This window comes from Polistes canadensis, unplaced genomic scaffold, assembly GCF_001313835.1.
Source record: "Polistes canadensis isolate GaletaPanama2010 unplaced genomic scaffold, ASM131383v1 scaffold_114, whole genome shotgun sequence".
Lineage (NCBI taxonomy): Eukaryota > Metazoa > Arthropoda > Insecta > Hymenoptera > Vespidae > Polistes > Polistes canadensis.
This window is the reverse complement of record NW_014569661.1, coordinates 8,255-35,838: the sequence shown is the minus strand read 5'-3', so window position 1 is coordinate 35,838 and position 27,584 is coordinate 8,255. Positions and strand designations below refer to the sequence as shown.

The following is a 27,584-nucleotide window of genomic DNA, read 5'->3' as shown; positions in this document are numbered from 1 at the left end:
AATCATGTTGCAAAATTGAAGAAATTAGATTCATTGATTTATATAATTCATTCTTTTCATATATAAGATTAATATGAATGTACTTGTGTATATTTTAATATTATTTATCGATTTATTTGATATTATCTTTAGTTTTATCATCCTTGTTTCTAACATTTTTGGTTATATAATAAATGCAATTTTCCATCGTTGTTCCTGAGTTCCGCATCCTGACATTTCTGTTGGAACATTGCCAATAAATACTGCAATGGAATCGTGAAAATAAACGCGCGTCGATCGACCTGCGATCGGTAACTGCAACTGCAACTTGCAACTGCAACAGCAGTTGTAAAAACAGCACAGTAGGAACAGCAGGCCATCATTTTTGTTGTTGATGTTGTTGTTCTTTTCGAAAGAAATCCGTAACAGAATTGTTGTTCCTCTCGATCATTCTTCCTTCTTTTCATGGGGGTTTATTATCCCTCAGAGACCCATTTAAACTTGACAAAGAATGCTTGCATTTGTATTCCGCTATAGGTCACATCAGACGAATTTAGGAAAAAAAAGAAACCTTTGGATTCATCTCTTAATTATTCCCAAAAGAATGTTTAACCATAATTTTATCGATATCTATAAAAATTCATTTAAAAATATTATCAGATGTAATATATTTATCGATTTGGGATGTGTTCCAATTGAAACAATTGCAATATTTATTAATGTATATATTTTCTAATTTTTCTAATTTTGTGAAAAAGAAATTTTTAAATATTATATATATATAAGTGTGTATATGTGTGTCTATATACACCGATAATTATAACAGTAGAACAAATGAAAAATTGTTTAAATTTAATTTTATGATTTATATTGTATATAGTACAATATATTATATTTATTTAATTTATATTGTCATAATTATTGACACATATACATGCATATATTATATTTATATTATATACTATTTGGATATTAAATATATTATAGAAAAATTATATTTCATAGAAATTTAAAATATGCATATCTTTTGTTTTTTTTTTTCAACCAGTAATAAGACATTTTATTAATTGCTAATTTTGTAATGTATAAAAATAATACCCCTTTTACTGTTCATAAATTTCTCTCTCTCTATAAAGGAGAAATTTCTTTTTGATCTCTTTTATAATACGAGAAATTTAAGAAGAATATAAAGCAATAATCTGTCTTCTTGTGCTAGATCTCTTCCTTTGTTTAATCTTTCTCTTTTTCTCTATCAATGTCCCAACCGAATGGCGAATACGCGGACAGCCAATGTTGGGCCTTTAATGAAACTTCCGGCTTTTATAGAAGGAACCCCCCCACACGACTTGTCTTCTTTTTGTGATGATCGAACAACACCAACTAACTTGTATATGTGTGTATGTGTGTATATGTACTAAACGTTGCTTCACGACACTTCAAAAATAAAAATTTACAAATTTCATTTTTCTACACGAATGATAGAAGAACATTTTTTGTTTTCACGAATATTACGATTCTATTATTGAAAATAAAAGTAATGAAAAAGAAAAAAAAAGGTAACGATTAAGACCTCGTTAAAATAATTATATATTTAAACATAGAATAATAATATTATTATTATTATCACAATCAAGGAATCAATTGTTCTGCGGATTCAACCAATTATTCAAATGATGAAAATAATTTAACACTAAATCTAACAATATCTTCGTATATATACCTATATTCTTATCAGGAAAGGTCAGATGACTGGGTTAAAAACAAAAAAAAACATATATCCTTCATATAGAATAAGATTTTAGCCAATTGAATTGTGAACAATATATTATCTTTTATTCGGAAATAAATAATGTATATTTTATACATTTTCAGTACATTTTTTGTTGTTTAAAAAGATACTTTGATAGTATTATACAAATGTGAGAAAATGTTCGTAGAAAAATAATTCGAATCCATAAAAGAGAGAATAAAACAAAACAAGCGAATAAAAATATATTAAAAACAAAAATAAGAAAAAGATATATACACATATATATTTTTCTTCTCGCACAAGAACAGGAATAGAAAATTATTTTATTAATCCTGTGTTATATATATAATAATAATAATAATAATAATAATATTTATCCATTCGCATAATTTCACATTTCTCGGTTTACTCGTAAGACGATTATTCGCAAAGCTATCTATAAAGGTATAAGTTACTACTAGAAACAGGGATATAATCTTGTTATCTATTCACATCGTTCTTAATTATTGTATCGTTAAATGGAACTTAGTATGTATTATATATATATATATATACAATACATACATACATAAATAAATCATAGAAATGAAAACATTTACCTTACGATGTAAAATTAATCGACGTTTAAAAGGTTTACAAAGGGTAGTCAAACTTTGTAATAGAAAGGGATAGATATATAAACATATTTAAATGATAATAAGAAATAAAAAGAGAAAGAGAGAGAAATTGCTGGAAAGAGAAACTCCAGCTAGTCATCCGTACGAATTTATTGATCTCTAGGAGGCCTTATGTAATCCCCGGCCTTTGTCCCTTGCATTTTATTTCCGTTTCTCGTTCGGTTGGAAACAGAAGGAAAAAAAAAAAATAAAAAAGGAAGGAAGGAAGGAAGGAAGGAAGAAATGATGGAGAAAGAAAAAGGAGAGGAGAGGAGAGGAGGAGAAGAAGAAGAAGGTGGTGGTGGNAAAAAAAAAAAAGGAAGGAAGGAAGGAAGGAAGGAAGAAATGATGGAGAAAGAAAAAGGAGAGGAGAGGAGAGGAGGAGAAGAAGAAGAAGGTGGTGGTGGTAGATGTTTCTAGTCGACGCACATAATCTTTTTACCTCTTGGATTTCACCTTTCACCGACGTTGTATATCATCGTCGGAATAAATGATCGTGAAAGAGAGTAAAACGTTTAATTTTTCCATTCGTTGCATTTCCTATCGTACGGTCATACGACGACGATGATGAACACCCCTAACCTTCATATTCAATATAATATTGTATAACTTGGTTGTATTGTAAAAGGATGGGATTGGGTTGTCTCATTGTCCCCAGAATATATTTATATATATATAGATATAGGTTCTTTTATAAATTATTCAAAGAAAACCGAGTAAGAGAAGAAAGTATTAAATTGAAGTTATTTGAAAAATGAATATAGGGAAGGACACGTTAACTTATGTATGTAATATAATATCATGAGAAATAATTCTCTCCTAACTCTCCCTCTCCTATATCCCGAATTTGATATTCGTATCGGACGATATATAATGTAAAACTTTGAAGCATGTGGTCAATACTCGAAACATTAATATTTTTGTGATTTACGAATAGAAAATATCATTTGAAATTCAAACAAAATATCAATATATACGAGAATTTGAATGAAAAGTAACGTATAACGTATTATAAAGAGTTTAATTATTATTTACAAATATATTATTATTATTATTATTTATTAATAAATAAGTATCGTTGGGAATTCGGACATTAAAAAGAACTAGAACTTCGTTTTGATTAATTAGACGTTTTCGTCCCTTTATTATTGGGACTTCTTCAGCAACTTAATCTCTAAAGTTCAGCGTCTTTTTTTTATTTAAATTTATTAAATTTCAATAATTATATTAAATTTATTTTTATTTTTATGTAATATTCAAAATATATATTATATTTATTACATTATATATACATTTTATATACATTATTATATACATAATAATATATATTAAATTTATTTTAATTTTTATGTAATATTCAAAAAACTACAAATCTAAACTTCGTTATCCCTTGATCCGTTATATTTGAACACTCAACAAAACCATTATATTTACAATTATTATTATACAAAATAATCTAGAGACAATCGGTATTTTGTACTTTATCAATAATTATCAATTACAAAATGTTATATTTAACGATCAATTAGTTATTTCTAAAAATATTATTTCAAAGAGAAACGTAGAAAATAATAGAAAGAGAAAAAAAAACAAAAGAGAATATTTTTTCGTTCACAGAAGCAGCATCGGCAGGCAGTGTTGATAGCGAGGCATCCAAAGGAGGAATAATAGTAGTCAATTTCGATTCGTTGAATCGTTCCCTGACAATAAATCAGGCACGAACAACTACGACAACTACAACAACAGCAACGACGTGGAGATACAACAAGGAAACAAACAACAAAATGGTTGCCTCGATGCACAATCTCGAAGATCTTGGCGTAAGCCAACCAGCCAGTGCTAGCGGTAACGAGAGACAACAACAACAACAAGTTATTCAAGAGAAACATACAACGGCACACGTATACAGATCAGCGCAAACTGCACAGGACAAAAGGAGTAGGCTTAGCAATGTGATCAACAATTTAAGGAAAAAGGTTCCGGATGGTAGGAATAGTAATAATAATAATAGTGGGGTTGATTCGGCTATTCGAAAGGATGAGGATGATAGAAACAGCGTTGAGAGGAATCTCGAGACTTTAGAGAAATACGTGATGACCGTGTTGAATGGTGTGATAAAGGATGAAGAGGAGGAGGAGGGTGACAGGGGCGAGGGAGTTGGTGGGGAGGGGGGAAAGGCAGCGGTAGTACGGGTGGAAGGGACAGGAAAAAACGACGAAGGAAAGATCGAGAAGAAAGAAACTGAGAAGAACCTAGTTGTTGGTAGTGGTGGTGGTGGAGAAGGAGGAGAAGGACCCAAGGACGAAGAGGAGGAAGAAGAGGATGAGGAGGAGGAAGAAGAAGGGGAGGAGGAGGAAGAAGACGAGGATTCGAAGGGACCGAAATTCGAGCCTTCCAAACCTAACGAGAGTAGAACCGAAGCTGCTGTTGCGGTCTTTTTACCATCCGAACATGCCGACAAAATGAAGAATGATTTGGACGGTGATACCAGCACCGTTCATTGCGAATACGGAAACACTGATATGGATTGGACTGAGAGTACAACGAAAATGCAAATGACGAAGACGACGACGACGACGACTTTAGAATCTGCTAAGAATTTAGATGAATTCGGAAAAGTTACGTCTCCGCGTCGTCTTCAATTGTTGTCCCCGTTCGATCTCGATAAAAATAAATTTAACGATAATTCTTGTTCGAAGAATTTCGATAAGGAAACTAATCATTCGTTATTATTAATTAACGATACCGAAAAATCGGAGCCTGACAAGAAGGAAACACGTTCTCTCGGTATGATCATTATGGAAAGGTTTGATCATCCAATAGTCGAAGGAGGAAGAAATACCAACAACGTCGATGAAATCATGGAAAATCTCGAGTTACGTGATACTTGTCGTGACTTATTGAACGATTTATTAAACGGTATTGATCATCAATTAACCGATAAGAAAACGAATTCTACGGAAATGATTAACGTAACACGAACTTTCGGTATCACGGAAGAAACGAAAAATTCTCAGGTACACGAGGAACTTTCACCTACGAGTTTTCATTGTAGTTTACCACTCGAAAGGATCGCATCGGTTTTACAACAAAATTGTTGTCAACCTTCTACTGTTACTACTACTACTACTACTACTACTACAGTTGCTACCCCATCTCTAGTGGAAACTTTTACGGTTCAACAACAACAGTCGCCATCTTCTTCCTCAATTTCATTATCCTCATCCGCATCTTCTTCCTCTTCTTCTTCTTCCTCATCTTCCTCTCCTTCTTCTTCAAAGTCTCCGTTAAATTCCCATCAAATACAAACCGTCGCAAAGCCAGCGACAACATCGTCAAAATCACCGTCACCAACGGTGAGACATCTTTGCCTTTATTGCGACAGAAAGTTTTTGTCAATATCTTTACGACAGAGACATACCGAAAGGGTCCACCAATCGGGTGGTGGCCGCCGTTCAGGAAGAAACTTACGAAGATCTTCGCAAAATTGTCAATACTGTTCTGACAAATGCTTGGACAGTTTGGAATGTTTGTTCATTCACATGGCCGATAATCATGCCGACAAATATCACGCTTGCCTTCAATGCTTGACGAGATATTTAACAAAGGAAGCATTACTCGTTCATATGACCGAAATGCATGCAGTTTCTTCATCTTCTTCTTCTTCTACTTCTACTTCTACTTCCCCCGTGAGAGAAAGGACGCCACAAATTCAGGTAAAAATCAACTCACGTTTGTTTCTATGTATAACTTTTTTTTAGGAGGGAGGTTGAGACAAATTGTTAATGTCAAACATTAGAAAAACAATTCGAGCTAAATTTCATTGTAATATGATTATATTTCACTTATATCGATATTATCTCGAAGGAAAAATTTTAATATAGAAAAAAGATTATTCATGAAAATTAATCTATTTAATATAAACAATCGAAATTTGTATTGTTAACGATAAAAACGGATTATTATTATTATTATTATTGTATTCGAATATAGAAAAAAAATTGTGATAATAAATTTGTTTAGGAAAAAACGAAGGAACCAACGACTTCGTGTAAGAAGAAGAAGGAGGTCGTTTGCCAAAGTTCCAATGAAAAATCTGACGTCCTGGCCTCGAAAGAGAGAAAACCGTGTGACGCGGAAGTGGAATATCGATCGGAAAGTAGCTTGCTGAAGCACCACGTCGTACCGACTACTACGAAGGACGTTTTCAGCAATCCCGGTAGCCCGGAATTCGATAGTTCCTTTTACAGCAGCGTGAGTTGCAATATTCGTGAGAATTTACTTCATCATTTGGATGGAAAATTGCAAACAGGAACAACGTCCTCGTCGTCGTCGTCGTCATCGTCGTCTCCAAGCAATGGTAATAATTCGTCTATGACGACTACTACAACTATGACGACAATGACGGCAACAACTACCACAACTATGATGGTTACGACAATGACTACGACGATAACTACGACAATGACTACGACGACGACTATGGTGCCAGCTGTGTCCTCTTCCTCTTCCTCCTCTTCTTCCTCCTCGTTGTCGTCTTCGTCGTCGTCGTTGTCGTTGTCGTCATCGTCATCGTCGTCGGTGACAACAACGGAATCATCAAAACCACAACAATCATTTTACGAACAGCACAACAATGCAAATCAAATTCAATTTCCGATCGATATCTCGTTAACCGCTGCCACGCCAGTTTATAACAAAGATTATGCAGTTGAGGAATACGAAAATTCGAGCGAATACGCACAGAAACCTGGTAAAAGTAGCAGATCTTATCCCCGAAGGGTATCATTCGAAAAATACAACTTCCCGAGAAAATACGATGGGAAGGAACAGTGGACCTGTTCGATCAAGGATCTCAGTAAATTCGATATATCGACGCAATTATCATTGAGAAAGAAACAACAATTGTTGAAGGAACGTATCAAATTGAACAGGTTACAACAGATATCTCTAGTTAATTCGATTCCAAATAACGAGATCGTACAAACTAATCTCGCGAACAACGAACAAACCTGCAAAGAGAAAAGTAAAGATACCAACAACGATGAGGAATCGATAATCGATCATCCTTGCGCCTCCCTTGGTGAAAACAATGGCCTTGATCAGTCATCCTGTTTAAAAGCTATTGGTTTGATCGATCGACGGGATAAAGAAATTATTCGCGTGGATCAAACGGTGGATCAATCTCTACGGTCTACGGAGTTTAGTTTCGAGTTCGGTAATTTCATGAGACTTCAAAAGTGGGACGATGCTACTGCTAATGCTGCTACTGCTGCTACTGCTGCTGCTGCTGCTGCTGCTGCTGGCAATGCTAATGCGAAAATGCAGGAAGTCATTTACGCCGAATTAACTGGCGAATGGTCAAGACCCAGGATTTATATTTGCGGTGCATGTACTACCAGACACGTGAGTTATTCGTATTATATTTCATTTTTTATTTTCATATTTGATCATATTTCAACATTTTTCCACTCCCCCTCCTAAAAATAAATACCGATATCGTTTTTTTTCGTATAGGTAACCCTGAGGGAAATGGAAGATCACAAATCTTCCATGCATCCAAATGTTTGGTGCTCCCATTACGAATTTTCCGGGGATCAACGTGAATTATACAAACATTTATTTCTACCAGGACGTAGTACGCCTACGATAAAAGCTAAGAATGCCACTTTACCGGAAAAAATCTGTACCAAGTGTTCGAAAAATTGTAGTACACTTTCGGAGTTACACAGACACATGCTGGAATGTGGTGGTGATCAGGCTTGGTTGTTGGGACTTTTTGGTAATGGAAAAAAGAAATGCAAGTGGCGTCCGTTCGGTAGTCGTAGCAGAAGACGCCGTCAACGTGGAATGAAAAGAAATATTCAAAATTCTCAATCACCTCGTACAAACGTGCCCAGGGAAAAACAACCAACCGGGCCTAGGGTTCGACCTAGTGACCGTAAGATACAATCGATAATCGTCTTATTCGTGTTTTTATTCAACGTATTTTTTTTTGTATTTTATCTATTTTAACCCTTTGATTGTGCTGATATTGTTAACTGAAGTGTTTAGTAACGATGGAATACTTTTTATTACTAGTATATTTGTTTCATTGATTGATTTTATTCTCTAATCCAGATCTTAATAATAAATTATATTTAATACACTTTTGGGGTTTCTTACATAATTTTCATGTGACAAGATTCAAAACGTTAATTAATATACTATACAATATTACAATATTTGCATTTATATTGATAAACGCGTATATACGTTAATAGTTCACGTTGGAAACTTTTATCAAACGCATATATGCGTTCGTAGCACTCAAAGGGTTAATCAAAAATTTTCTCACAAGCCTCTTATGCAATGAAAAAAATTTTAACGAAAATAAATCAATGATACGAAACAATTCTAAAAATATATCCACGCTTGAACGTTGTTTGATCAAATCAAATTTCTTCAAAAATTGGTATGAAAATAATCATTTGTTTAATATAATTTTAAAAAGAAAATAAAAATATGTAGATACTTAAAACTATTATTTGAATGTCCTTAAATTATTATACGTATCTCGAGAAATGATTTGCAGATCTTTTGAGAACATTACGATTATATTGTTCTCAGGTGAGAGTATTCAAAAAATGTTGGCCAATCTACCCCCCAAAAGGGCTACAAGAAAAGTTTTACAGGACAACACTTTGAGAAATCAAGGCAAACTGCGTACGGTAAGTTATATGTTCATATGCAAAATTATTAATTCGCGCGAAGAATAGTTGAGAGGAATAATTTATAATGAGATTATTATTATTATTATTATTATTATTATTATTATTAAATAGTAGCGCATTTATTAAACTTGAGAATTTAAAACATAATAATGAAGTTAGTTAATTGGAACAATTGGTATAATCACATTTTCACAAATATCCCATAATAATTTAATTCTATCAAAATTATTGACATATGCTTGACAAATAATTTTAGAACTAGTTTTCCTTTCCTTTTTTTTTTTAATTTTAACTTATATCCTTTTCAAAAGTAGATAATATATTTTTAATCCAAATCTCGATCCAACTTTAATTAACAACAATCATCCTAAATAACCTTAAACAATTCGTTCCTATAAAAATCCGATAAAAAGAAATATTACACAATTAATAATTTGACATTAATTTCAATTAAAAAAAAAACCTCATTTAGAATCAGATAATAAAAAACTTAAAAAATTATTTTAAATATTTACTTAATATATATATATATATATATCATTTTGTATAAACAAATATATTTTTGATCCCAATTATTATCTAACAACTATTATAAGTTTAACTAATGAGGCAAGTAATATTCTCTCTTTCGGATATCTCAAAATGATTTATTTTCACATTGACCGGTTTAAAAAGTCTGGCGTTAATGTAAGATTATGAACGTTAGGTGACCCTAAAAGCTTTGTGTGCTTCGTTACGAAAAAGTTAAACAAGTTGATAATGATAAGAAAACGATGAAACGCATAACGGCTGGTTGGAGTGGATGACACGGATATAAATGGAGTATTGATTAGCTCACACACACACATCCATCCATGCGAAAGTTGCACGCGCGCTATCTCTCTACCCCCTCTAACACCCCTGCCCCACCCCGCAAACTCCCACTCCCACCAACACCCCTCTTTGTCGTTTGTACGCGTGTTGTACATTGCAAAAATTGTTCACATATAATATATACGTGTATGTTATACGAATGCGTATGAGAAAAATAGAAAAAGAAAATAATAGGACATTCGTAGTGTAAATTTTTATGTTTTTTATTTTTTTTTTTGTTCAATTTTTATGCCCTCGGTCCAACACAACCAATCGCGATAAACTTTTTGTCAGATTTTTGTTTATTAAACTTCTTTATTACTTTAAAATTTTTGTACTCTCGTCTCTACGTATAAACACTATTGTATTGTAGTTATAATATATAGTAGTGTGTGATCGATTTTTTTTTTTTGTATTTTAATTTCCATCGTTCGAAAATATAGACAGGTATTTTTTAATAATGTGCGTTATATTGAAATAGGAATAATAAAGTTTTGTATTCTTTTAATTTTTTTTTTTTTCCAATGACTGTTGACGTTGAAAAGGATTAATTATTATTCAAGATGTTTTCATAATATTCGATCCAATAATGTTGTTATTTAAATGGTAATGAAAATGGAAATAAATTAGTTTCATCGATGTGAAAGTATAGAGAAATATTAGGTAGTAATTTGATTGGATGTTTTAAAACGCACCCTTATTTGCTATCTATTCATTCATCAATGATCGATATTTTTATTATCGTCTTTTAAATATAAACAGGTTTACATACGTCATTGAAACAAGAATAATAAAGTATTATTTTTCATTTGTCTAATAAAATTAATTATATTGAGTAGAATTAATATTATGTCTTAAAATAATATTCAATCCGATATAGTGTGTTTGTAATTTATTGTAATTTCAATGATAATGAAAATAGTTATATATTTTTTTATTTCTTTTTTGGATTGATATTAATAACAAAACAAAGAAAAATTGGCAATAATGTTGATCACGTAAAAAATAATATAATATTATTTCTTATTAGAATAATTAATTATATCGTAATATAATATTATTAGGGTGTTTTTTGAAAATATTCGATCGATAATAATATTAACAATTTCACAATGTTAATAAAAATAGATATTATTCTCTCTCTTTATTGCTATCCTTATCATTGACAAAACAAAAAGAAGAAAATTGTTAATAATTTGTGATCGGATGTTTTACAAGACACCCTTTTTTCTGTAATCAATCTGTTGATCATTGAAGATAGGCGCGTTTATAGTGTTGAACCATAACTGTTTGTATAGGTCCAGACGAGATCACGACCACGTATGAGCAACGATAGTTCAACAGCATCAAGGATGTCCAGGAATAAGGCAGTTTTAAGGAACAAATTGTTGAAGAATGCTAAATCAATTCAACGTAATCGTTGCAGAAGTGACAACATATCGGCTGTTATCGAAAGTGTCATTAATGATTATAACGAAATAGATGACAATGATAATAAAGAACGAAAACTCGACGGGGGGGATAATAATAATAAGAAGGAAAAGGATAGAACGACTATGGAGGCTAGCGGGAATAGCGAGACAACCAAAGAGAAGATTGAAACTACCTCGAAGGATAGAAAGGATGAGACGGAAGGAGGTGGTGTTGGTAGTGGTAGTGGTGGTAGTGTTGGTGGTGGTGGTGGTGGTGCTAGTAGAGAGAATAATAAGCCGAAGGTCGGACGGCCCAGGGTGCTTGGAAAGAAAAGGAACATAAAGGTGAAAAATGCAGTCGTTGAGAACGTCGATGCACGTGGTACGACGATGAAACGCGAACGAGTTAGAGCGAGGAGGAACAAGACGACCTTGAAAGCAACATCCAACTATCAGATTAGGATACAAGATTCGACGAAAATCGATAGTAAAAGTGCGAAGAATAATATAAAAACGTCTAATAAAATATCGGACATTGATAATAATGAATCTGATAAATCTGTTATTGTTAAAACATCACCGTCTAGTGGTAAAAACAAATCAACGTCCGGTCAAACAACCCCAAAACGTAAACGTTCGGTTGATCCGGTTACTTCATTGAACGCATCGATAAAAGCTAAATCACAATTACGTACGCAGGATGGAAAATTTGCGAGAAATCCTAACAAAGTTTCGTCTAACGTTCAACAACAATCATCGAACACGAAAATTCGCGATATTAAATCACCGATAGTACGTAACATTGGTAAAGATTTATCTGAATTATCTAAATCTAAATTGAATCAGATCGTAAGTAAAACTAAAAACAACGATGAGATACAAGTACCTAGGAGAACAACGAGATTGTCATCTGACAGTGACAAGATGCCAACTTTGGAACCGGTGATACAGATATCGTCTAACGAGGAATACGTTGATAAATCGGCCAACGATTTGCCTATACTATCTCCCGTAAGTAATCCCGATCAAAAGATACTTCGTGGTATGAATAAAAATGTTGAAAACGAAAGAGACAGTCCTACGATGTCATCCAAAGTTATTGGAAATTGTACGAACGAAACGTGCGATAAGTCATCATCATCATTATCATCATCATCATCATCCAACAAGATCGAAGATCAGAGACAATACAAAAAAAGAAAAACGACTGTTGACAATAAGATAATCGATCGAAAAATCGAACAGCAGGAGACCGTACCAGTGGCAGTGGTAGGAGAAAATCAAAATAACTCGAACAAGTTGATCATTCGTGAGAGTAGAATACGAACGAGAAAAAGTGCTCCGGTAAAAAGCGTTAACAGCAACAATACTTTGGAAGAAAATGTAAGGAAGGAAGATGGGAGAAGGGTCCCGAGGGGTTCGAAGTGTCGTGCTACTTCAGCTGACGGTACGAAGAACGATTCGACGAGGGATGAACAGTCGAATTTATCGAAAACCTTAGAGACGAGAAGTTATTCGAGAACTCGACAAGATCGTGGTATCTATTCGCAGGACATGGAATCTCTTAATACAAAGGACATGCCATTCGAAGTGAAAAAACTCTTGATAGGATTGCACGCGAACGCTAGGGAAGATATTTACAATTTTTTTAGGCTCGATTTAACATCCCTCTTAAATATCTCATCGAAACGTAGTCTAAGACAATCGGGTTCGAGATTGGATTCACAAATAAATGCTAATAAAAACGTTGGCAAAATTTCTAAGGAACATCAGGATTCGAATACTCGTGTCAACTGTGCAACTGAAATCTCACGGAAATCTTCTACCTTGGATGTACCAAAGACTTGGTCGAAAACATCAAAGAAAGAGAAGACTAGTTTTTTAAGAAAGTCACCGAGAAATAATGAAAAAAAGGGAAACGTTGATAAGACCAAAATAATGGATGAAGACAAATCATTGGCGATTGTCGAGAATGTTGACAATGAGGAAAACACAAAAACAATGAATAACAGTGATTCTAATTCGAAGATAACTGAGGAAGCCAAAGATAGTACTATTACTTGTTCGGAAACAACACCTTCGTGCAATTCTGAAATAGAAAATGATAAGAAAAATTCCGCAGATACTGACGACCAAGAACGATCGGAAAGTAATCAAAAAAATCTCAATGATGATCAGAAAGTATCCGAATGTAATAAGAAAGAAAGTATCGCGGATGAAAGTAACGACGTTATATTAAAGAAGAACACATCGTTGGGCAAACGACGCGGTAGAATCAAATCAAACGTGGATCAAATAATAGATGAACAATATGAGGATATCAAAAGTAATTCATCACCGAGCGTTACAAATATTACCAATGAAGTAGAATCATTTGACAAGGAAGATACGAAAGAAATACAACAGAATAACAACGAACAAAATAATACCGATAGTACAATTACGGAATCAAAAGATTCGAAAATATCTCTGGAAAAGACGAATATCGATCCGATTAATTTAAACCTGAGTCATTTGCAATCGGAAACAACAAATTCGATCGACAGCGGTAAAGAAAATTCTATGGAATCTTCGACAATTAATTCGCACAAGCCGAAAGTTGGAAGACCGAAAAAATGTTGGGGTTCGCGGCGTGAAAGAACATCGAAAAGATCTTTGAGTAACGTTATTGGCATATTAACGGAAGGTATGAACATACCCGTTGAAGTTCAACAAAGTGTCGTTCTTACTGTTCAAACTAACGTAGAAAACAATGTTAATCCTGTTGGTGTTGCACAAAGTAATGCTTCTCAGCCAGCTGGTGGCAATATCGTTAATAATACAGAGAAAATTTCGGAAATTGATACAGCGGTATCATCTTCTACGATAGATTTATCTCGAGATGAAAAAGAACGTGAGAATGATGATAAACAATTAACGCCAACACCGGTGGTGTTAACACCTGAAGATCGTACACCTAAAGTCGTTGATAAATCACCTACAATACGTTCGCCAACGAATGATATCATTTTAGATCTTTCCAAAAGGAAACCTAGAAAAAAGGGTTCGTTTTTAGAAAAAATCGTCTCGAAAATCGCCAAACAAAAGGATGCACTTTTGGAAGGTGAAGTTGGTACACTTTTGGATATAGCCGCTGACGAATTAACTAGCATACTAGATGAAGTGGGACCTACTTTGGATACCAATAACGATACTTCACAAGAAAATAAAGTTATTACTGCTGGAATAGCTACGAGAGAGAAATTAATGGAGCCTAAATTAATCGTGGTTGAGAATGTTGTCGAACGTTGTGAAGGTAATAAATCAATTAGTAAGAAAAATAATCTAGATAAAAATCCTGAATTATTAGATGAAACGATTAAAAGGAACGATGATACACTTTCAACCGATGAAGTTGCTAACGAATCTGTTATCGAGCTTAATCCTAATCTGGATGAGAAAAGATCTGACGATAATATTATTATGGATCAATTGGATCGTGTAATATCAGAATATAAAACCGACGGGTCTGATAAATTAAATCTAATTCGATCCGATGAAATAATTAAGCAAAAAGAAGAAAAAGAAGAAGTTTCGACTAATATTTTAAACACTGTTTTTATAAAGGATAAACGTGAAATTGATAATATTGTAGAAAAATGTTTGCCTATAGAAGATAATCAAATGGAAAATAAAATAAAATTAACTAAAAATGATAATGTCAGCGTCGAAATTATTTCTAAATCAAAACGAAAGTTTAAAAAAAGATCGGATGATAGTAGTAGTAGTAATAATAGTAATAACTCGATGAAAAATCACAAACAAATATCGGTCGCAGTTGATAAAGTTTCAATGGAAGATTTACATACTGATAAACCACGATTGGAAAATAATGATCAGCAAGGAAATCATGATTTGATAGAAAATACAGATGTCACGTCTACGATAGAATGTAATATATTGAATAATATTAACAACGAAGTGAAAGAAGTTAAAGATCAATCTAATGAAAAAATGATCGAGAAAGATTATGAACATAGATACGATAATTCGAATAATGATTCCAACAAGTTACAATTTAATACAATTATCGAAAATACGACAAAATTAAGAACAAACGTCAATGAGAAAGTTGACGAGTGTAATTCAAAGGAAAACGAAATAATAATATCAAATACCGATAATAAATTATTATTAGATGAAAATAGAACGACGATGATTAAAGAAAATCATGAAAGAAAATTAGAAGTAGGATCGATTTCTAACGAAACTATTACAACTACTACTAGTAACTTGTTGATATCACGAAAACAAAACAAACGTAAGTCAGCAGTAGAAGTTAAATCAAATTTCATGGGTAGAAGGTTTTCTAAAAGAAAATTAAACTCCGAGGACGTTTCCGATTTCATCAAGGAAAACGTACTACTATATCGATCGGATACCCCCTCGAGCGAAACGAGAATTCAGAAAGAAGAAACTACTAGTACTAGTACTACTACTACTACTACTACTACTACTACTACTACTACTACTACTACTACTACTACTGTAGTTACGACGTCTCGAAGAAGAAAATCCTCGAGGCTGAAATCGTCGTCTGTTATCGATGTTGTTCCAGGTAACGTAGAAGAGGAAACATTCGATGACGTTAAAAATAATTTATCTTACGACGATCCGTCGATTAATAAAATAAACGTTGATGATAATATTACTACTACTACTACTACTACTACATCTGTTAGAACAGAAATATGTGAATTAAAGAAGGAAGAGGAAAAAAAAAAAGTAAGTTCTTCGATGCAACAGCAGCAGCATCCAACGATATTGCGCATACCTGAGATATCAAAGTTATATGACAACAATATTTGTCAGGAAAATGTCAAGAAAGATTCATCGTTCATAAAAATCAATGATTCGATAGTTGCTGACGATTCCGAAAGAATTTCTTCTACAACGTCCACCAATCAAACGCAAAAAATTGTTAAGAAACGTGGAAGGAAAAAGAAATCATTGGCGGACGAACATTTGGAATTACCTGTAAAATTATCGATTGAAAAATCACGAGAGGAATCAAAAATCTTCGTCAAATGTGCGATGGACAATAGTCGCATTGAAAAAAGTTGTACATCTTCGACGGATTTGACGATATCATCTACTCCTGCTGTTACTGCTACTACTACTATTACTACTACTACTAATACTACTAATACTAATACTGGTAGTGTTTGTTCGAGCGAGGAATCGTCGAACGTTGATCTTCCGGCGGGTAATGCTAGCAACGCCCTTCCGGAACCCTTCAAAGTTCCCGAAGTGAGCGACGTGTTGCAGCATACAAAGAAGCGTACGTCCAAACGTAAAATCACTCACGAAGAACATTATCAATTAGATGGTGAATCTGTTAAGCAAGATTTTCAAATGAATAATCCGATAGAAACGAAAGAATCGAAAAAGTTATTATTATCGATGCGTATCAATGAGAAAAATGACGAATCTTTAATGGAAAATCAATCATGCAACAACGTATCCGATAATAAAACTAAATTAATCGAACGTGATTTATTAATCGATGGGATCGGCAAATCGAGTTCGATGAATTTCGTGGAAAACGATACTCCGTCGTTGGTTGTTAATTCAAGTAAAATAAAAGGATCAACATCGTCAAGACGTAACAAACGTACCGAGGAAGAATCAACGTGTTCCGAAAATTTCGAAACAACCGATAATTTATCCGAATCTTCTTGTACTAGCGAGCCTGGTAATAATTCCTGTCCAAGAAGAAAACGTTTTACGAGAAAGAAGAAAAATCATCAGGAAATTAACGAGGATCCAGAAACCGATGATTGTTTATTTAACGATAACAAGTTGTCGGATGGTAGAACGAGTTCAAATGGAATCGAAAGAAGACAAATTCCAAAGAGACGAGCCAAAGACAATATTTCATTCCTCGAAGATTTTTCAAACAGCGAAAGTTCCGAGGAAACATTTTACGAAGTACCAAACTACGTTGTCGATCGGAAAGAAGAAAAAGCAGCAGGAGGAGGTGTTGTTGAACATTTCGTTAATGAAAATAAAAATTACGAAAAAAAATCATTGAATACGTCATTGGAAGACGTCAAATCGATCAACGAAATGATTTCAACCGACGACAAGGATAATAAGAACAACAGTGAAACTGATAAAGATGATTCCTTCGTTTCGGAACAATCGATTAATGCGAACGAATCGGAATTCGGATTGGACGGTCGTCAAATTTTGGATGATCTTCAAACACCGAAAAAACGTACAGCTGGTAATTTCGTAGTCGTCCATACGAAAACCGGTGAAATTTTGATCGTAGAAAAACGTAAGAAACTCACCAAAGAGGCTGCCAGATTTTTCTGCGACGTTTGCGCAACCAGTTTTACCCGAAAGAGTTCCCTTAAAAAACATCAACAATCGCAATCTCATTTGATACAATTAACCAAGTCGGACAAAGAAAAAGTCATTAATTGCGATAATAAAAATGTAGAAGATGACAGATGTCAAGACAGCAATAATTGGACGATCAATGAAAATGATCCAATTAACGATGAAATTGATGATAAAGAAACAATCGAATCAACGGATGATAATTTACAAATGGCTACCAACGATGATTTGTCTAATTTTGAGAAAAATGATACCTCGTCTGATTATTTAAACAATATAGAATCTACTGCTTCTTTCGAACATTCGGTTAATAATCATCAAGAAACCTTGGAAGATGAACTTTTAGATGAAGAAATTTGTAAGATAACTGAAAACATGAGCCACGACGAATATGTTTTAACCGATCACGTTAGTCCAATACCACAAGAATCATCGTCTACTCCGTTGAAAAATGTAACTAAAAAAATTGACGAAGATAATAAAAAGAAAAAGAATGATAAAAAGCGTGACAAAACGAAGAAAAGAAATTTGGCCGAAGAACATTTGGATTTGAATACTCCCGAACCAAAAAAAGTGATCATAGAACAAAACAAATCTGTTATTAAAGATTCTGATTTAAATAAGAAAACTGCAAATGATGATAATGATGATGATAATGATAATGATAATGATAATGATAATGATACTGTTGTTGCATCATCTTGGAATTCTAAAATTACAGAAACTCTCGTAAAAGATAATACATATTTGTTAGAAAATGATATCGTTAATGTTCGTTTTAATCACGATACTAAATCAAACGATCCCGAATCAAAGATAATGCATGGCGATTTAAAAGAAAATGATTTAATTAAAAATGATTTTTCTCAATCTGTTATTAAAACTAAACAAAATTCAACGGAAGAAGAAGAAGAAGAAGAAGATGGTATCGGTGCTAATTGCATCGAAGAAAAATCTGATAATAACGTTACTTTTAATTGGACTAGCATCGAAAAAGAATTACAATCAAAGCTTGATTCTATGAAAGATAATGAGAATAAGGTTAACGAGATTGCCGATGAAATTTGCATATCCTCGAGTACGAATTACAAAAGTGATACAATTAATAACGATTCGGATAGGGATTTGGAAGAAATTAATGCTAATAAAGATGAGATTAAAGTTATCGAATCATTAAATAATTTAAAAGAATCGAATATGTTTGTTGAAAATTTGGAAAATAAATCGATCGGTAATGTAACAATAGAAACTAACAATACTGTTGAAGATTACAACGTATATAATAACGTTGATGAGACTAATCGATATTCCGTATCTTTGAATAAAAATGATGAAATTGATTATGATAAAAAGATAGAAGAAAATTTTGATAATACGAAGACGAACATAGAAAACGAAGAATTTCAAAAGAATAACGTCGATGGTGGTAGTATTGATCAGAAAACGTATGAATTATCTAACGGAAATTCAATAGAAAATATTTTGAAGAAAAATAATGAAGAAAATTCGAATAAAAATTCTGTACATTCAATTGTGGAAAGTTTCGATAAAAATGTGCAAAGTTTCAAAGAAAACGAATCGTTAATATTGAAAGAAAACGATGATGAATTAATCAAAGTTGATATTACACGAGAGAAAGAAACGTCAATGATTTCTAATGTAGACAAAATTAAATCTAAAAACAATACTTCGGATTCTTTTGAAATCGAAACTAATTCAATTTCGAGAAACGTTAAGAAAACATCATCGAAATCTTCTTCTAAAAGGCATCAACGTATTGTTCAAACGTACGAAGAAGAAAAATCGATATCGAATGTTAACAACGAGACGACGACGATGACGACGACGACTGGGTCAAAATTATTAGAACGGAATGATTTATGCGTATTTGAAGATAATATCGAACGTATAATTCATTCGACGATTGAAACAAAAATAATCGATCCTATTGTAATTACGAACAATGATAAATTCATTCAAAACGATTTGTTGTCATCGTTTAACGATAATTCGCGTAACAATGAAATCATTAACAAAGTTTCACCTTTAACGATTAATAATCAAAATGAAAAAATTTTGGATAATAATTTATCCATGGAAAAAAATCCAAATTGTATGAACGATTATATTAAATTTATTCAAACGAACGAAGATGCTTTATCGTCGTCATCGTCATCGTCATCATCGTCGTCGTCGTCGTCATCGTCATCGTCGTCGTCATCATCGTCATCATCGTCATCGTCGTCATCGTCATCGTCTAGTTTAACCGATAAACCACTTTCCGAATTTTTAATTGAAATGAATAATAAAAAGAACAAAAAAATAATACAAATGAAAAATGATGATAATTCACCAATCGACAAAGAAGTATTAGTCAAGGAATCTCAATTAGAAAATAATACCGATAAGAAGGATACACAATCATGGATATCTGGCGAATCCGAAAGTGAAAATGACAATAGCGTTAACGAAGAAGAAAATGATGATGTTCCGGATATTAAGCAGGACGATTTAAAGGTAACAAATCATAATTACAAGCAGCAATCTGGTAAAACAAAAAAAATAGATAATGACAAGTTTTTCATTAACGAACGTGAAATAAATGTCGACGAAACAATACCCATTGACGATCGTTATATCGAGAATACTAAATCTCGAGCAAGTTCATTAACGATTAATAAAAAGATGGAAGAAGACAAATTGGAATTCGTTCGTACGTTGAATTCTGAATCTCGTGGTTCGTCGAAGAAATTAGGTAAGAATAATAAATCGTCTAAAAAAATGACTCATAGAAAATCTCGGATGACAAAGAAAAAGAAAACAACGATGATGGCCAAATTGAAAATCGCTGATTTATCCAGCGACAGCGATGGTAGCGAATACGAAGGTCTCGACGAATCACAAAACAAGAATAAAATAGTTAAAAGTGTGTTTGGTCGTGTGTTTGGTTGTGAAAAAATGGATAAAGTTAAGGAAGTATTGAACGATTGGGTTTCGAAATCTGAAAATGATTCTGATACATCGCGTAATGGTTTTGAATCGAAGGAATTTAATGGGAATAATGTTCCATTGAAAGTATCACAAGGAGGAGGAGGAGGAGGAGAATTTTTGGACATGAAGAATATCGATTACGAGAATACTAAAAAACATCGTTCAATCAATTCCAATAGTAAACGAACGAGCAACAAACAAGATGTCAAAAGAAGAAATTCATTTTCCCATAACAAACAAGAGAAAATTTCATCGTCCAACCGTCAAGAACATTGTCGACGTGGTAATAACAAACATTCGAAATCTAGAAATAATTTGAAGCATCGTGTTACGCAAGAAGAAACTTCCACGCGTAATAATAATTCGACGGTTACGTCGATTTTAGAACCCGAAGTATCAACATTCAATTCTAGATGTAGATTGAGTAAGAAACGTGCACAAGAAAAGATATCGTGGTCTTTCGAATTGTCAAATGGTCTTGACGAAGTTCTACCTCGCAAGAATTACAAACAAAGGAATAAAGAAAAAACGTCTTACGAGTTAAGGAAATCATCTAAATCAAATGATTCAAGTGTTAAGGATAATGGTTATGGTTCTATCGATTACGATAGAACATTTGTGAATTTTAATAATGAAGAATCAACGAAAAATTCCAGAAAAAAGAATAATCGTTTGGTCAAGCAGATTGTTGATATCGAAGAAAATAAATCTCTTCGAAAATATGGGAAAAGAATGGTGGTCACGAGTGACGAAATAAACGAAACCAAAATCGATACGGTTGATTTGGCAAAGAACAAACATTTCAATACGATAGATATCCGACAAGAAGAAGAAGAAGAACAACAACAAGAACAAGAACAAGAGGAGGAGGAAGAGGAAGAGGAAGAAGAAGAAGAAGAAAACATTGTGGAAGAAGATGAAGATGAAGATAAAGGTGTCGATAACAATTTGTACGAAAATGAAATCGTATCGTCGACTGGACAGATGATCAATCAGGATACAAAAGTCAGATTAACGAATATAGATAGAGATTCACAAATAAGTTGTGAAGAGGAAAGTGAAATAGATGACGAGGAGGAAGTAAACAACAGTGAAATAAATTGTGAAGAGAGAAGGATATCTCCTTTGTTTGCTCGTGATACACCTGATATTTCATTAGGGAGTAGTTCGAACAGTGAAAACGAAGACGACGATGAAGAATTGGAAAATGAAAATGAAGAAGAACAAGAACAAGCAACAACAACAACAACAACAACTGCAGCAACAGCAACAGCAACAGCTGTAGCAGTAGTAGAAGAAGAAGAAGATGAAGAAGAAGAGGAAGACGAAGAAGAAGAAGAAGAAGAAGAAGACGACGAAGATGATGAAGAAGAAGACAGGAAACATACTTCAGATGTAACCAGGAAAAGAAGTCCTAGTGTATTTTCTAACGGTAAAGTCTTGATTAGATCGCCGTCCTCGAGTCACAGAGATCGAACTGAAGTTATCACCATAGCACCAACAGATGCCATTGAAGATAATGCTTTAGATGTGCCACAGGAAATAGAATCGGTCAAGCCACGACAAGGTAAGGTGTTAAACTTTGACGAGGAACTTTTCGTCGAGTGTTGTTCAAGATTGAAAGCAACAACGGAAAACGAGTTACGCGGAGCTAAAAAGATCAAGCTCGATCATTCGGATGCTTATCATAAAAAGGACGATCAGGTACAACTTTATAGGACCAATAAGGATCGATGGAGAGATGTTGAAAGTCAAAATAGTCTTGGAAGTCTGTTGGAATCGGTTAATCAGGTTAGTAAATTTATCTGATTTTGCAGAATGAAGATTATTGTGATGAATGAATTAAACCATAATCTACTTACGTAAATCCTATTTATAACTTTAATGCAATCGAGACAATATTGTACACAATACGGGGGGGATTATGTTAATAATGAAATATTAATATTTTATCTCTTTAAGGTAATAGAATAACTTTAATGAATCATTAATTATTTTCAGTTACTCGGTGAAGAGATGCATAGTACGCGAGAAAGAGAATATAGTAAACGCGGTGGTAGAACTCGGAATGTACAAAGCGAACAATCCAGCAGATCGGTCAGCCCTGACATATCTCGTGCTGATAATCCTGGTTACGAAGATAGTCTCGATGTTGCATTCGAGCATAACAACAAGCTCCGCGACAAGATTCAACAACGTATGAGAGAGAGCGAGAATCTTATAGCAAGTACATTCGGACAACGATCCGGAAGCAATACCACTGACGATGTATACGAACGTCAACGTCAAACCGATCATAGTAAAATGAACGAGGATGACAACGATGCTCCTTATTTACGGATCGATAATCACGGACACTTGTCCAACTCGAACGGGAACCGTAACGACACCACTAATATCGATCATGTTCAAGATAATCAGATAGCTAAGACAAATTTAGATGCATCAGGATTTAAAAGCAAAATGAATTCAGCCTTGGGCGGTCTTTTGGATAAAGCATTATCGAATTTGTTGCATAATAACGGCAAACACGACCACAAGTGAGTAGAAAAGTTCCTTTTTATTTCATATTTTTTTTCTTTTGATAATCCTATTACTGACGATACGAATTTTCCTTTTTCTTATTCGCAGTGGTTCGACCCCGATGAAGGTTCTCGCTGAATTAGCTTGTGCACGTGCACCAAGATCTACTTCACCTGAAGATCGACAGACTAAGATCACCGTACCAATCAAGGAAACGATTCAGGAAACGATATCGGTGACGGTAGGAAAGGATTTACAACCTAAGAAAGCAAGAAATCCGATACAGGAATTATTCGAGAGGAAAAAGGAGATGAATGAACGAAGACAGCAAGAAAGATCGCATATTGATACTGCGTTACACGAATTTAGCATAATACAGAAACAACAACGTAAATCTAAGAAAACGAAAAAACGTCCGGAATTTCCGTTAATAAAAAAAAATAATCAGGGTGGATTAGCCGAAAAGAAAAAACGTCGGGATAATTTTGAACGTAAGAACAACGAACTGAGATCGGAAAAGATCAAAGACGTTTACGATTTCGATGAAGACGAGAGTCAAATGGAACCAGCTTTCGGTGGTGTCATGTCTTACAGAACAAAAGTTGAGAAAAATTATGAGGTTAGTTGTATTAGAACAAAGGAAGTCGATGTAGCTGACCTGTTATCGAAAGCTATCGGCGATAGTTTGGAAAATGGAAAAACTGGAGATGTTCTCGGAACGAGATTGGAATCTATGATTGATCGTAAGTTCAAGGAAATGGAAAAGTTTGCACCTAAAACGAAAGGTGCATTGAAAGCATTCCAAAGCGAGGATCATCATCATCATAATCACCATCATCACCACCATCAACAACAACAACAACAACAACAACAACAACAACGTCAACGAATCACAGGTCCTATGGATGAGTTTGTAGAAAGAAAACAACGTCCTAAACAACGATCGGTTGATCAACAAAAGCATACAAAATTCAAGAAAAAGAATAAAAATCCTAAAAAGAAACCAAGGAATGCGTGGTACGAAAACGACAGTTCGGATGAGTATAGAACAGCTGCTAAAACTGAAGACGTTGGGGTAGGTATTTCAAAGAGTCAACGTACATGTTCTAAAGGTAAACAAAACCTTTTCGCCGAATTATCTACATCATCCGAAAGTGAATTTGAAGACGGTGGTATTGGCTACGAATCTAAGGGACGCCGACGAGTGAAGAAAACCGTCAAGAAAGATGTTGAGGTAGAAGAGGTTGATAAGATCGAGAGAACCGAAGAAAATTATTGTTTCGGTGATCGAGATCATCAAGATATTGAGGAGGAGGAAGAGGAGGAAGTAGAAGAAGAATGGGCGGCTACAAATCGTGGGACTGATATTATTGACACTACTAAATACATTGATATCGATCATAAGAAATCAGAATCCGAAATGTCGGATCATCCATTAGTGATCGATGAGAGAAAAGAAATTAACGAGCATAGAAATAGCGATGACGATGCCGATAATCAATCCGAACGTATCTTGGAACTAGACGATTTGTATCGAGAAGATAGTTCGGTTGCTGATTCGGACATTGAAGATAACACGATAACCGATTTAAGAGAGATTCCAAATGAAACTATTGCTAAGAGTCCAATTCCTCAAATAGAAAAGACTTCGCAAAATACGAGAACGGATTATACTCCAGATGATGAACTTATTCCATTAGAGGAAGCTTTAGATTTGTTGGATAGACCGGAGATATTGAATACCGACGTACACGTAAATCAAATTGAACAGACAAATGCTATACCAAGTACTGAACTTATCACTAATAAGATCGTTGATCCAGTTAAAGAAACTGAACAAGAAGGATATCAAAGTACGAATGAAGAACAGGATGAAGAAGTTGACGGCGATGTTCTCGAATTACCAGAGAAATTATCGACTAATGAGAAACCAAAAAAGGAATCGGACAATCTACCTTTGCATGTGTTCTTAAGTAGAAAAGTTCAAGAATCTAAGAAAAGGAAACAACAACAATTAAAGAAATTACAGGAAGAACAAGAAAGGATTCTCATGGAATTTCAACCGACCAGAAGGCAAAGAAAGTGTGCAATTGGCAAACAAGGTCTGTTAGCAGAGATAAGTAGCTCCGATGAAGAATCTAATACTAGAGAAACTCAAAGTAGAAAATATACCGATAAATCGGATCACGAGAAAACGAAAAAACAAAAAAGAGAATCTAAAGAAAAAAGAAAGGAAAGGTATTTGGAAAAGAAACACGAACAGATAATAGCGAAGGAACAAAAAGCGATCGAGGAAGAGATCTTAAGAGAACTCGAGAAGAAAAAGGAAAGCGCACAGAAGACAACAACAACAATTAATAATCTCGAATTAAACATTGAATCTTCTGTTATCGAACAAACAGTACAATCGAACAATTTAACAGAAAACAAAATTGTTTCGTCGGATGAAAGTCTTGATAAAAGGAAGCATCAAGTGAGTAAAGATAAATCGAAAAAGATAGAAGAATCGATAGTAAACGACAGAATCCTTGATTGTCCTTCTGTAGATTCTGAACATAATCGTGAGAAGACAGAGCTGAAAGGTAACAATAATGAAATAGCTAATGAAAATGAGAATCATTTATTGGACTCTGGTTTGAAATCGAAAAAGGGTACGACGAAGTCCTCTTCGAAATTAAAGAAATCGGTAAAAGGTAATGAGAGTAAAACAGTGAACAACGGAAATAAGAGGAACAAGTTAACGAATTCTGATCGATCGAAAGGCGGTCGTATCGGGACAACAAATGGAAAAGATTTAAAGGAAAGAAAATCGTCTAATGGTAGGAAAGATGGTGACGATGACGAAGAATTGAAAACTACTAAATCGTGGAACAAAGTTGACGAAGGAGTTGGTGTTGCAATTGGTCGGAGAAAACGTGCTGCAGTTAATCAACTCTATTATTGGTCAAGTTCCAGCGACGAGGAGGAAATTATTGAACCAACGCCAGTGGTCGAGGAAGAGGAAGATGATCGTCAGGAACAGCATGGTTGGATTGTTGGCGATTCGCACAAACGTATGATCACAATGCTGGCGATGGAAAAACAATTAAAAGAGAAACGACGTAGGAGCGAGGATGAATTTGATTCGGTTAGATCTAAGAGCAAGAAGCACAGAAATAGTACTTCTTGATACGTGTTTCACGATTAGATTTAATCATATAGATATCGAATAGGACACAAATATAGTTATATACGTATTATTAATTTTATTTTTTCTCCTTTTAGTATATATATTTCTCATTATTAGATTTTTCTAAAAGGAATTAAAAAAAGATGATGATGATTTATTCATTCTTTATGTTTCGTTTATTTTCAAAACGAGTTATTGTATTTAGAAGAAACCCCTTATAACATGAACGATATATATATATTTAAAATGATAGATAAATGTGATCTACTGCCAGGAAACATTTATTTTTTTTTTTTCTTTCTTTTTTCTAATTGAATTAAGTTGTTTATATAAAATGCGAATGAAAATGTTCTATCTTATCGAATTAATTTTTTAGATTTAGATTTTTCAATGATGAAATAATATAAGTCAGAGTGTAGTAATATTAAAGTAATATAGTAGTAATGCGGCAGGTAGCTGCGTAAAGAAAAATGTATGGAAGAAGAATAAAACAAAAAACTTAAAAAATATAAAAATATAAAAAACGTAAAATGAAAAAAAAAAAAAGTAAAATATAAACAGCAGCAAAATGTACATAATGGCCGCTTGTGGTATAATATTACGAATGAGAATTATTAGCGAATATATTCTTCTTCTTCCCTTTTTTTCTTCCGTTTCTTTTTCTTTATTTGTTTGTTATAAGAAAAATAATAAAAAAAAAAAAAAAACGTAATTCTAAGGATCTTATAAATATATTATTATATACGAGGAATATGAGTGTCTGCTGCATCGAAAAGAAATGTGAATGCATGTGTGTGCATGTGAGATGAGGAATGTTGCATGTGTCTGCATATATGTATATGTGACTGAATTATATATATATATATATTATATATATATATATATATAAATCTCTGAATATAAATATATAAAATAAATATAAAATAAATATAAATATAAAAAAAAAAAAAAGAAAAAAGGAAAAAATGTAGAGAAAGAAAAAAGGCACACAGTAAAGAAGGGACACCTTTAGAGACAATACTAGAAAACATTTACAGTTAGTTGCATAGGGGATTTTTTGTAGAATAAAGAAAAGTGCGAAAGGAAAGAAAGAAAGAAAGAAAAATAGGGAGAGAAAGAGAGAGGACAAAAGAAAAAAGAAACCAGAAACAG

The 27,584-nt window shown here is 33.5% G+C and overlaps 1 protein-coding gene across 1 annotated transcript; it reads left to right on the top strand.

Annotated features, from left to right (window-relative positions):
• Positions 1 to 4,686: 4,686 nt before the first annotated feature.
• Positions 4,687 to 27,032, top strand: LOC106787748 (serine-rich adhesin for platelets). Its single transcript, XM_014750370.1, has 7 exons — positions 4,687 to 6,101; positions 6,409 to 7,791; positions 7,903 to 8,326; positions 8,995 to 9,095; positions 11,249 to 22,531; positions 22,742 to 23,280; positions 23,372 to 27,032. Exons 1-7 carry the CDS (start codon positions 4,848 to 4,850, stop codon positions 26,430 to 26,432), a joined length of 18,045 nt encoding a protein of 6,014 aa, XP_014605856.1. The 5' UTR covers positions 4,687 to 4,847; the 3' UTR covers positions 26,433 to 27,032.
• The last annotated feature ends 552 nt before the right edge of the window (positions 27,033 to 27,584 follow it).

Bases quoted from the DNA above. Each gene is read 5' to 3' on its own strand.
- LOC106787748 (XM_014750370.1), top strand. From the start codon at position 4,848: ATGAAGAATGATTTGGACGGTGATACCAGCACCGTTCATTGCGAATAC. The intron at 6,102-6,408 runs GTAAAAATCAAC...AAATTTGTTTAG, and splicing joins AAAGGACGCCACAAATTCAG to GAAAAAACGAAGGAACCAAC. The intron at 22,532-22,741 runs GTTAGTAAATTT...AATTATTTTCAG, and splicing joins TGTTGGAATCGGTTAATCAG to TTACTCGGTGAAGAGATGCA.